The sequence below is a fragment of the Prionailurus viverrinus genome, chromosome A3 (genome assembly GCF_022837055.1).
Source record: "Prionailurus viverrinus isolate Anna chromosome A3, UM_Priviv_1.0, whole genome shotgun sequence".
Lineage (NCBI taxonomy): Eukaryota > Metazoa > Chordata > Mammalia > Carnivora > Felidae > Prionailurus > Prionailurus viverrinus.
In genome coordinates, this window is record NC_062563.1 from 105,084,035 (window position 1) to 105,097,250 (window position 13,216).

The window sequence follows — 13,216 nt, forward strand, 5'->3', positions numbered from 1 at the left end:
GGTTATGATTGATGCATAGAAAGCTATTGTCATTTGGAAGTTGATCCTATATCCCAAAACTTTACTGAAATTGCTTATTATTTCTTTTTTTTTTTTAAGTTTATTCATTTTGAGAGAGAGCTCATGAACCGTGAGATCATGACCTGAGCCGAAGTCAAGAGTCGGATGCTCAACCGACTGAGCCACCCAGGCGCCCTGAAATCGCTGATTATTTCTAATACCTTTAAAATATAGTGTCACTTAGACTTTCTATAGTCTCAAATTTCTTATGTGTATAGTTGCATTGCCTGCAAATGAAGACAGTTTTGTCTCTCCCCTTTTTATACCTTATGTCTTTTTGCTGTCTTACTCTTTGGGCCAGGGACTACCAGGAGAGACTGCCTTGTCTTCTTCCTGATACAGATGTCAGTGTTTCTGAAGCCTCGCCAATGGGATGTTTGTTACAAGTTGTTGATAGGTACTCTTTCTGTGGTGAATTCTCCTCTGCTCCAAGTTTTCATATTTACAAGTAAATGTTGAATTTTAGCAAATTCTTTTCTTCATCTATTGAGATGATCATTTGACTTTATTCCTTTAATTTGTTGAGCTGGTATACCACAATAATAGATCTTCTGATATTGAAACATCCTTTCATTCCTGGGATAAGCTCTTCTTGATCATAAACTTTTTATTTTGTTTAAAAAGAAATACTGGGGCGCCTGGGTGGCGCAGTCGGTTAAGCGTCCGACTTCGGCCAGGTCGCGATCTCGCGGTCCGTGAGTTCGAGCCCCGCGTCGGGCTCTGGGCGGATGGCTCGGAGCCTGGAGCCTGTTTCCGATTCTGTGTCTCCCTCTCTCTCTGACCCTCCCCTGTTCATGCTCTGTCTCTCTCTGTCCCAAAAATAAATAAACGTTGAAAAAAAAATTTTTTTTAAAGAAATACTGCCGATTGATTGGGTTCACAAAAATTTGTTTGGGATCTTTGCATTACTATTCGTAAGCAAAATAGGCTTATGATTTTTTTTTCGTATTGTCTATATCTGGATTGAGCAGATATGAGGCAAACCTCATTCACTATAACATGCATATATTTGGACTTATTTCCCTTCTTTGTGTGTATCTTTTCTGTTTATCATCTTTTATTTTTGCTTTTCTCATTCCTGTCATCTGTTGAAATATTGTTGTCCACATTCCATTTTTTTCTACTTTTGATTCGGAATCTACAGATTATATTTCCATTAAGTGGTTACCTTTCAATTTTTAACATACCTACTTAGCTATAAATTATTCTCATAAATCTAAAATTATCCTGTACTTCTGTCTTTTTCTTTTTTTATTTTTCTTTTTTCTTTTTTCTTTTATTTTTTGGGACAGAGAGAGACAGAGCATGAACGGGGGAGGGGCAGAGAGAGAGGGAGACACAGAATCGGAAACAGGCTCCAGGCTCCGAGCCATCAGCCCAGAGCCTGACGCGGGGCTCGAACTCACGGACCGCGAGATCGTGACCCGGCTGAAGTCGGACGCTTAACCGACTGCGCCACCCAGGCGCCCCACTTCTGTCTTTTTCTTAACACATCAAAGATACTAATAACATGCTTTATTGAATACCCTGCCCACATCTTGTTAATGTTGTCTAGAAGTAAATCTGGCCTTTTAAAAAGATTTGTTTTAATGTTTATTTATTTTTGAGAGACAGAGTGTGAATAGACGAGGGGCAGAGAGAGAGGGAGTGGAAGAGAAAGAAGGAGACACAAAATCCGAAGCAGGCTCCAGGCTCTGAGCTGTCAGCACAGAGCCCAACATGGGGCTTGAACGCACGAACCAATGAGATCATGACCTGAGCTGAAGCAGACACTTAACTGACTGAGCCCAGGTGTCCCTGGCTTTTTTTTTTTTTTAAAGCAATCAATATATAATTACATATATCAACATATCTTGTTAATTTCAATCCTCAGGGTTATTTCTTGTGTTGTTAGTACAGTATTTGATTTCTTCACGTATCTTTAGAGACACATTTTACATGAAAGATATGACTCTCTTTTCCCTCCTACCTAATAGTGTTGTGGTTTCTACCATCAGCACCACCCCCCCCCCCCCCCGCCCCCGCAATTCCAGTCTAGAACCAGATTTTATAGTGGACTTTAACGTTCTTAATCTAAGGTTCATGAAAGGGCCCTCTTGTTGCCTTGGTTCCCAGCCTGGTATCATGGCTTCATCTCTTTCCTCTCACCTGCTTAGGTTCACCACTTCCTATGAGGGGGAAGGTTGGCCACCATTTCTTTTTCATCCTGCTGTCTTCAAGCCGTAAGGCTGTCTGTTCTGTCATGTGTTGAGTACTGTCAGCCTCTGTAACAGGTAAAGCCAGCCTCTTGCCATCACATCCTGCTTCTAGACTCAGAGCCCGGGAGATCCCCGATTTTACTCCCACCCTCCTCACAGCTTTCCCCTTCTATCTATGGTCCATTGACTCGTTCATCTTACTTTTGAGTTCTACTCTCTCTCTTTAATTATCACTCCTTTATGTCGGGAGCAGAGCCACCATGTTAATGTGCAAATTCAACATGCCATCTTGAGCAGAAGTCCTTATGTATTCTTAATACAATTTGCTAAGTAGAAGCCTCTAAACTTTTTGACTCCTTGATTACCTCATCCTTTGTGTTCTGGGTTTGTGCAGAAAACAGAGCGGTTCTGAGCCAATTGTTCACCCGCTCTTGCTGAAGTTTCTGCAAATGTAAAATGAGGTATTTGGACTAAGTACTTTTTAAGTGTTTATTTATTTTGAGAGAGAGAGAGAACAAGCGTGAGTGGGGGAGGGGCACGGAGGGGGAGAGAGAGAATCCCCAAGCAGGCTCCACGCTCAGCACAGAGCCTGATCTGGGGCTCCATCCCAGGATCATGAGATCATGACCTGAGCTGAAATCAAGAGTTGGACGCTTAACCGACTGAGCCACCCAGGCGCCCCTGGACTAAGTCCTTTTTAGCTCTCAGAGTCCGTAAACCAAAAAAGGTGTAAAATTATCAAGCAGAAGAAGTTACTCCCGAATTAAAATCAGGATTGTCCAATTTGAAAAGATAAAAGCAGAGATGGTAGGAGACCTCAATTTCGATGACTGCAAAGGACTTTTTGGGTATTAGAAGTGAGAAACGCTTCTTGAAAGACTAAGAGGAACCTTAGAATAGATAAAATGCAGTCTTACATTTAACACCAGGTAATAATGAAAACAAGTTTGTACTCCGAGAGTTCAGGCTGAGAATATATATTATTTTAGGAGGTTTTAAATAAATTCCTACGTATTAGTTGTTGAAGGAAATGAGCACTTTGTATATGTGGAAAACAACTCAGCCGCCCGTAAGAGAATCCTAGTTGTCTACCAAGAGGGACATACATAGAGGGCAGTGAATTGAATCTGACCTCATAGGACATGTTTGGGATAGTTTCTAATTGTTTTTTAAAGTTCAGTTGTGGGGCGCCTGGGTGGCGCAGTCGGTTAAGCGTCCGACTTCAGCCAGGTCACGATCTCGCGGTCCGTGAGTTCGAGCCCCGCGTCGGGCTCTGGGCTGATGGCTCAGAGCCTGGAGCCTGTTTCCGATTCTGTGTCTCCCTCTCTCTCTGCCCCTCCCCCGTTCATGCTCTGTCTCTCTCTGTCCCCAAAATAAATAAACGTTGAAAAAAAAATTAAAAAAAAAAATAAATAAAGTTCAGTTGTAAAAGTGCTGTACTAAAATATTTATATCTAAAATAAAAATTTTAGGGGCACCTGGCTGGCTCAGTGAGAGAAGCATGTGACTCTTGATCTCAGGGTCGTGAGTTTGAGCCCCACATTGGGTGTAAAGATTACTTAAATAAATAAACTTTTAAATTAATTAATTAAATAAATAAAAGTTTTATGTTATCCGTTTCTTTGGAAGATGTCAATTTTAGCAATAACTTTACAGAATTTGAATTCTTCTTTACAGTTTTTTGCTTCTTTTGTATTTCATTGCCTTATGTACATTGTGGGACTAACTTCTTGCAGAAGCATTTTACAAGAGATTGAATTATAGGAAGAGTATAATATACGGGGCTGGAGATCTTGAAGGAAACTGAGGCTGTGTATCTGGGCTATTATTAGCATTGTCAGTCTTAGTGGCGTGGTGATGGGCTACCATAAAATGCTCCTGGGGGTCACATTTCTTAATAGGTCATTTGTAGCTGAAATTTCACTTGCTTTTCTGGCAAACCTGTCTCAGTAAGTATTTCACTTACTATAATTTATTACTAGTGCAAAGATCTGAGTCTGAATTTATTTTTTCAGTTCTTTCATTGTTTTAGAAATTAGTGCTATAATAGTTGTTTGTTAATCATTTTTAAAGTTCCGTATGTACTTGATGTAAAAAAACAAATCACAGAGTTGCACAAACTAAAAACCGTAAGAGCCCCCTCGAGGCCCTCTGCTCCACACAGTATAGCCTGTTCCCTGTTCCCTGTTTGGGATGTAGGAGTGGTGATGTTTGAGAGAGCGCTCTACAGCATGATCTCATCTAAGAAAATCTCATTTCAGGTTCTGAGCAACATTCATACAGTCAGAGCCACATGGCAACCTAAAAAGCCCAAAACATGGACTTTTTCTCCCCAGGTAAGGAATCTGCTCAGTGAATGGAATGAAATGTGAACATCTTTTACCTGTTAAGTGATAGGCAGTTCCTTTCTAAGGCAAAGCTGTCCACACGTACCTCTGAGATAATGTGTTTATGTTAAGCACAGAATATATGAGGCCGGATTTGAATCTTTGGATTATCTCACGTTCTTTGGGGACTTGATGAAAATTACTTTTGTTTCTGACTCATCAGGGTTACAATTCCTATGAATCATCCCATTCAGTGGATTGCAGGGTTCAATTCTAGGAAATGCCCCCTGATGAAAATGAAAACAAAAAGATAAATTTAGGAAGTGTTTTTAACAAATAAAATCAACTGTGTTAATGAGAGCTGTGGTTTGATCAGATAAAATCAAAGGTGACACCCAGGGCTGGTACCTTATACCCAGGCACTGTTAAGACTGGAACAAGAAAAGACTGGAATAAGGTTAGGTGGTTTCAAACCACTGAATCCCTGTGACATAGATGTTAGTGAACGTGAAGATACCTTTATGTTCTTGTTGTAATATTGTCTATAGTTTATTTTGCTTTACTTTTTTTCTACCTCCAAAGTCTCGTTACTTTAGTATTTACTTCCCATAACTAATTGCCTTGGGGCACCGCATCCTAAAAATCCTTCATCAACCTTTCTCTTACTGCATCAAAAGATCTTCCAGCAAGAGGGGTTCAAGGAGAGGGCACAGGTTGTGGAAGAGGCCCAGCCATCTGGCTCGTGTGCTGTGTGTATCCACCCGTGACTATAGCTCATCTCCTAAAAGTCCAGTTTGATTTTCTAAGTGTCCCACCGCTTGTATTTTGGTACAGTGCTTCACAATTCTGGTGTTGCATGTGTACATGAAGCATTTAGGTACAACTTTCTAAAATTTTGGGGGTATAAAGATGAACTGTTTGGAAGGATAAATCATATGAAATTGTTCCTTTGTTGAATGAAATTAAGTATCTGTTAGGTGCCAGACATTCTTCCCAGGCATTTGGGAACTTACCTGTTAGTAGAGAAGAAACATATACAGACAAGTATAATAACAATAATCTGTGTTTATGGAGGTCTATCCATGTGCCAAGCACGGTGGTAGGTCCTCCTGGGCACCATCTCATTTAATCCTTAGAGTACCCCTGTGGAGGCGGGGTTCCTGTTGATAACTACCACAGAGAAACTAGGCCTTCAGGGATGGAGAGGATTTTACAGGCAAGACAGAGGGATGTGGTTGTCCAGAGAGAAGGAAAGGAATGAGCAAACAAGGAAAATATGTAAGGCCCACCTCGGGAAAGTTGAGCAAATGTTTGCATGAAGTCTTCGATTTTAGTTCTGTTTACAAAGAACAATGATCTATATAAATATCTTATTATGTATGCAAATTATTTTTATGACACCTCTGAGGACCTGGGTAACGGTACTTGTTTCGCAATAGCCTCTACTCTAAGCAAAGAGCAAGTGAAGGTAAAGGTTATTTCCCTTCAACACAACAATTAAATTTTTTAAACTTGAAATCCTTGATGGGTCCAATCCACTTGGTTCTTGTTTCCTTTAAAAGACCGCTATTGCGATGCAAATGTGTAAACTGTGTACAGGTGAGTAAAGCTGAACCGTCCCTCCCATTTTAAATTTTTAGTAGTAACTTCGTTTCCTTCATTCTTTCAGGTCACAGGCATCTTGCCATGCTTGCTTGATGGTGATTGTTTTATCAGATCCAATTCTTCATCTCCAGATCTTGGAATATTATTTGAACTTGGAATTTCTTATATTCGCAATGTATGTCAGTTGAAAGATAAAGCTTTCTAATGTTAAGAGAAGTTTTAAAAAAAAGTATTTACAAGTGAAACAGTTGAGGTGTTTGTGTGTAATAGAATTTTAATCTCAAGAAATGGCAACGGTGGTGTATATATATATATATATATATATATATATATATATATATACCGCTGCTTTTTCAGTAGCATTTACAATAAAACTGTATTTATTTATATTTATAGCCGGAGTAAATGAACTCCAGTGCTTTTAAGGAATCAAGGTTTGAAAAGGATGAGACTTTTCAGAAAGCGATAAGACATGTTCAGTGGCATTCCAGCAGTGTTTTACCTTGTCCTAGAGGGTCAGGGGTGGCACTTAACCTTGTGGCTGACGGTTCCCATTAAAGGACCTGTCAGAGTGGTAATTTTTATAAAGGGAACCACAGAACCTTGGATTATGTCACATAAACGATTGAACCATTGGGTGTGGGTCTGTGATAGTAATTTACTTTTCTATTAAGTTTTTCATTTTAATTCTAGTGTAGTTCACATACAGTGTTATATTAGTTTCAGGTGTACAATACAGTGATTCAGCAGTTTCTGTACATTGTTCAGTGCTCATCACGATAAGCGTGCCCCTAATTCCCTTCACTGATTTCATGTGATAGTAATTTAAATGTCTCCACACTCTAATAGTACCTTGGTAGGTATAGTATATATACTAGGCCTCAAGGTAACTCGGAGAACCAGCTGTTACTATATTAATAATATTACACCACGCTTTCATTTCTTTAAGGCAAATTCATCCATATGTGTTGTGGGTGGGTAGGACAGGAGAGGGAAGCAGGGCCCCCAAGCAAGTCCCCAGTGGCCTTCAGCAGCTGACAGTGGAGGTAAAGTTCTAAACGATGATTACAAAATTAAAAATGACTGCATGTGTGCATTTCATCTCTCACTGAGACAAAGCCCAAATCCGGTGTAGTGTTGTGATTTAGATCATTCCACAAAATATTTGTATCACTCAAGAAACAGTAGCAACACTTTCCACATCTTCAGGCTTTGGGGATTTTCAAAAGTGATTCGACAAGAGAGGATCTTTCCTTTATATAACTGCCTTTGCCACCTGGCCCACAAGGAAAATGGGACCCACCGTGTTTCACGTTATTTTCTTGGGAGGAATTGTTTATTTCTAAAAGTGAATGCTAATTTTGTTCCCTGTAAAGGACTTAGTATGTGCTTTTAAATTGGACTGGCTCAGACATTCGGTTTTGTATGCCTCTTTATTTCCTAGTCAACCGGTGAAAGAGGAGAGTTAAGTTGTGGCTGGGTGTTTCTTAAACTTTTTGATGCCAGTGGAATTCCTATTCCAGCAAAGTAAGTCGGCTGTATATTCCTTCCAATTGAGTAATTTTGTAGAAATTCATCGTTTAGAATCTGCATACCTTAGGTTTGCAGAGTGTACATTCTGTTAGCATTTCAAAAATTTGTGGGGAGAGGGCTTTTAATGTTGATTGTAATGTGCTTTGAAGTAGTGTATGAAAACAGCATGCGCAGGGTCAGGAAGAAAGGTCTCTTACAGAACAAGTATTTTAAAAGATGTTGAGGGGCTCCTGGCTCCGTGGATTAAGTGTCTGACTTCAGCTCAGGTCATGACCTCGCGGTTTGTGAGTTTGAGCCCCGCATCAGGCTCTTTGCTGTCCGTGCGGAGCCTGCTTTGGATCATTTATCTCCCCCTCTCTGCCCCTCCCCAACTCACTCTCTCTCAAAAGTAAATAAACATTAAAAAAATTGTAAAAAATAAAAACTAAAAGATTTTACTCTCTGCTGAAAACATTTTTTCAGTAATTTTCTGTGGTATTAGCACATCTCACAGTGCTGAAACAGAACCTAATTCTCTCCAAAGAGTGGGAAAGCGAAGTCCTGGGTCCCCAGGGTATCTGTGACTCCACCTTTCTTCTTCTTCTTTTTTTTTTTTAAGTTTATTTAGATATTTTGAGAGATAGTGCAAGTGGGGGAGGGGCAGAGAGAGAAGGAGAGAGAAAGAGAATCCCAAGCAGGCTTGGCACTGTCCATGCAGAGTCCGATGCGGGGCTCGAACTCACGAATCGTGAAACACGATATGAGCTGCAGTCGGACGCTTAACTGACTCAGCCACCCAGGCACCCCCACCTTTATTCTAAAGGTGATACGTTGAAAGCGAAAGCGTAATGGCAATCACTATAAACGAATTCAAAACTTAAGACCAAAAGACAAAAAACAAAAAAACAAATATTTACAATATTATACATAACAAATTATTATCGCTAATATAAAAAGGGCTCTAAAAAATGAGTAGGAAAGACAATTCAAATTTTTAAATGGGCACAAAAGAATCTAAGTCTAGGATATAAATAAGAAATTCACAGAGGAGATACAAATTGGCAGTCATCAGGATGGTGATTAAGATCCAAGGCTTGGAATTGTAAAATTCAGGGCTCTCGTCCTGGCTCTGTCTGTGCAACTGTAAGCCAGGTTCCAGGCTCTTTAATGTGTGCAAACCTCAATTTCCTCTATCTTTAAAATGGGAGATTATAGGGGCGCCTGGGTGGCTCCGTCGGTTAAGCGTCCGACTTCAGCTCAGGTCATGATCTCACGGTCCAGGAGTTCGAGCCCCGCATTGGGCTCTGTGTGGACAGCTCAGAGCCTGGAGCCTGCTTTGGATTCTGTGTCTCCCTCTCTGTCTGACCCTCCCCCGTTCATGCTCTATCTTTCTCTGTCTCAAAAATAAATAAACCTTGGGGTGCCTGGGTGGCTCAGTCGGTTAAGCGTCCGACTTCGGCTCAGGTCATGATCTCACGGTCTGTGAGTTCGAGCCCCGCCTCGGGCTCTGTGCTGACAGCTCAGAGCCTGGAGCCTGTTTCAGATTCTGTGTCTCCCTCTTTCTCTGACCCTCCCCTGTTCATGCTCTCTCTCTCTCTCTCTCTGTCTCAAAAATAAATAAATGCTAAAAAAAAATTTTTAAATAAATAAACCTTAAACAAAAATTAAAAATTAAAATTAAAATTAAAAAAATAAAATGGGAGATTATAATAGTTCCTACACCAGAGGGTTATTATGAGGATTAAGTCAGATAATGCTCCCTGCCTTCTGTGGCTTCTACTTACATCCAGGGGTGGGCACGGCCTCTTTACCACAGGGCAGAGGTAAAAGTCCAGATTCCACTTCTCTGACATCACCCTAGTGGTAAGGGGAGGGGCACCCCCTCAGAGAATGTAAGAGCCCAGGCTTCTTGTGATTTAAAAAAAAATGTCTTTAAGAATGTCAAAGGTTTTGGGGCGCCTGGGTGGCTCAGTCGGTTAAGCGTCCGACTTCAGCCAGGTCACGATCTCGCGGTCCGTGAGTTCGAGCCCCGCGTCGGGCTCTGGGCTGATGGCTCAGAGCCTGGAGCCTGTTTCCGATTCTGTGTCTCCCTCTCTCTCTGCCCCTCGCCCGTTCATGCTCTGTCTCTCTCTGTCCCAAAAATAAATAAACGTTGAAAAAAAAAATTTAAAAAAAGAATGCCAAAGGTTTTTAGTTGTACCTAGTTAGGAGAGAGAAGTGTGTCTATTCCGTCTTTCTAAAGCGAAGTCACGGCTATTTTTCTAAATGAGGTAGAAGCCTATGTACTGATACAGAAACATTTCGCATATGTATCATTACATGGACAAGGCAAGTTGCAGAATAGTATGCGTGCTGTGGCTCCACTTTTATTCATGGAAAGCTGTGTTTGTGTGGGTATGTGGGCAGGTTGCCTCTGAGGAGCAGGACTAGGGAGGCAATGCCATGGGATGAAAGAAGGCTTTTATCTTCTACTTTCTACACTTAGGTAGTATGCACCTTAAAGAGAAACGTGTCAGTTTAGAGCTTTACCGTGTATATATATATTTGTTTGCATTTGCATAGAAAAACCTAGAACAAGGGCCTTACCAGACTAGAGGGGCCAGGATAGGGAGGGATTCTTTTGTTTTTTTTACTTACCATTTCTATGCCGTGTAAACATTTGAAAAATAACATTCAAAAATATATCACTGATACATTCATTAGCAGAAGTCACTAAAGTGAAGACGCTTCAACGGCATCAATTAATCTTTCTCATGTTAATGTGGGAAAATGTATTTTCTACAGTTCAAAGTTAAGAAAAAAGCTTGGGGCACCTGGGTGGCTCGTTCAGTTAAGCGTCTGACTTTGTGATCTCACGGTTTGTGGGTCTGAGCTCTGCGTCAGGCTCTGCTGGATCCTGCTTCGGATTCTGTGTCTCCCTCTCTCTCTGCCTCTCCCTCACTCGTGCTCTTTCTCTCTCTCTGTCTCTCTCAAAAATAAGTAAACTTTTTTTTTAATTTGAAAACAAAAGAAACTTTATTTACTGAGATAATACTTCATAGAGGAATCAACAACTTTCATTCCCGTTTAGCAATGAGACAAATAAAATGTCTGTGAATTTATCTGCCCTAAAAAAATATTTCACCATGAACTTCAGTGTTTTAAAATGGAAACACGTGGTTTGCTATTCTTTTGTAGAACGTATGAACTCTTCTTGAATGGTGGCACCCCTTATGAAAAAGGTGTTGAAGTGGACCCTTCGGTATCCAGAAAAGGTACAGCTCTTAAGCGTCGCTTTCTCTCCTTTCCTTGCAAAGTAAACAGAAGATGCATCAGCAAGGGGGGCTATATGCTAATAAGCGTAGCATTCTTCACTTGAGTTCACATTTTTAAGAGTAAGTCATTTGATAGTAAGATCCTAATCATTTTCCTAAGTGCTAATTTTCTTGGTGGCAGATATGAGACTCTAATGTAGGAAATGAGAAAGCATGAGGACCCTTCGTTAATTCAATGCCTTCTCATTGAACTCTGGACTGATGCTGGTGACCGCCACAGAATTCACAGAAGAGGCCAATTCGGAGGTTGCCTATCGCTAGGTTGAAAGACACAGATATTTCAAATTGTGGTCGTAACATGCCACGTCACCTTCCAAAAATATCGAGCATTTTTTAAATATATTCATTGACCAGGCGCCGTGCTCGATGATGGTAAAATGGAGAGTAGGACAGATAGGGCCCTTGCCTCGTGGAGCTCAGCTCCTGACAGATTTGAAACTCCCCGTTTGCTTCTTAGACGTCTCTGTCCTTGTTTCACGACTCGGACCACACGGCATTGCCGCTGCCCTGACAGTGCCACAGCCCCACCTTCTTGGCACAGGAAGGGGTTTGAGACCTGGGACGCAGTAGATTCTACCTAGAGACAGTCATGCTTTTTAACTTTCCTTTTTCCCTTTGTGATCTGGCAGCGACGATGCTGTCCAAGCCCCCGATGGAGTGGCAGCTACAGACGCCAGTCAGGTGCCGTTAGGGAGGTCGGTAGGCTTCAATGCCATGCTTTCTCTCTTCATCGGCTCAGTTAGGGTATGTGAGGGACTCCTGTTCTTCGTACAATTATTATTTATTACCCCAAATTTTTGTTTTAGTATAAAAGGTACTTTGTTTTATTATACTTACTGTCCCAAGCACTTAAAGCTTTGACGTTTATTTTCTATTTTTTTTTAAAGCACATGGGAATGTTTTCCATCAGATGATGATGATGAGAAGGCAGCCTCAACTCCTAGTAAAACTGAGATCTTCGAACAGAAGATCAAGAAACTTACTAAGGTTGGTCCCCACTTACCTGGCCAGTAACTTGAGGTCCTTCAGAGTTTCTAGACCGTCTTGCCTTCAGCTTCCCCTCCTTCCTGGTCACCTTTCGTTGGTTATTTTTTCCCTCATTAATTTGTCTGCCAAGATCAGTAGGGACATAGAATGGTAATAAATTCAAATCATCTCACTTTTTGTTTACTAGTAGCTCAAGTGAGACATTTGGTCAGAAATAGTATAGAAACTTGGCTAAATGGGGCTTGCCATCCTTGATCTTATCATTAGGGAACTTTTTTTTATGTCAGGTTAGCTGAGGTATGATTTATATGCCATAAAATTTGCCTTTTTTGGTTTCCAGTTCTTTGAATCTTGACCAGTGTATACTCTCATGTAACTACCACCACAACCAAGGTGGAGAATATTCCCATCTCTCTGAACCGCTCTCTCCTTTGTGGTCAGCTCCCTAGCCTCAGCCTCAGGCAGCCACTCATCTGTTTTTTTTTTTTTCCCGGGAGTTTTGCCTTTTCCAGAATGTCATACACATGGAGTCACACAGTGTGTAACCTTCTGAGTCTGGCTTCCTTCACCCAGCATAGTGCATTTGAGGGTGTCATCCATATTATTAGAAGTTTGTATCAGAGGTTTATTTTTTTGTTCTAAATAGTGTATTCCATTTGATAGATATACCGCAATGCATTTATCCAATCACTAATTGATAGATATCTGGGTTGTTTCTAAGTTTGGGCATTTATGAATAAAGCTGCTCTAAATATTTGCAGATGAGGCTTTTGTGTGTGGACATAAACTATTTCTCAGCGGTATAAATACCTAGGTGCAGGATTCCTGGGTGTCTTTTTAATTTTACAAGAAACTTCCAAACTCTTCCAAAATGGCTATAGCATTTTACACTCTCTGCAGCAATGTACAAAAGTTCCAATTACTCATATTCTTGGTATTAATCAATTTTTTTCATTTTGGCCATTTTAATAAGTAATGGGATCTCATAGTGGTTTTAATTTGCATTTTCTTTAGGTAGGCTTTTTAAATTTGTTTTATTTTTTAGTTAATTTTCTTTCATTGACTTATAGAGCCCTTTTTAGATTTTTTTTTATTCCAGTAATTAACTTACAGTGTTATATTACTTTCAGGTATACAATATAGTGATTCAGCACTTCCATACATTAATTACTCAGTGCTCATCACAAGTGTACTCTCAATCCTTTTCACTTAT

At 40.5% G+C, this 13,216-nt stretch overlaps 1 protein-coding gene across 3 annotated transcripts in view; it reads left to right on the forward strand.

The window, feature by feature from the left end:
- The window catches only part of NPHP1 (nephrocystin 1), a 60,089-nt gene that overhangs the window by 30,632 nt on the left and 16,241 nt on the right, over positions 1-13,216 (forward strand). For all 3 annotated transcript variants that reach the window (XM_047854642.1, XM_047854643.1, XM_047854645.1), the window contains 5 exons: positions 4,520-4,594; positions 6,255-6,365; positions 7,635-7,717; positions 10,880-10,956; positions 11,904-12,003. In XM_047854642.1, the coding sequence (XP_047710598.1) occupies positions 4,520-4,594; positions 6,255-6,365; positions 7,635-7,717; positions 10,880-10,956; positions 11,904-12,003 (446 nt within the window). The remainder of the gene's footprint in view (positions 1-4,519; positions 4,595-6,254; positions 6,366-7,634; positions 7,718-10,879; positions 10,957-11,903; positions 12,004-13,216) is intronic.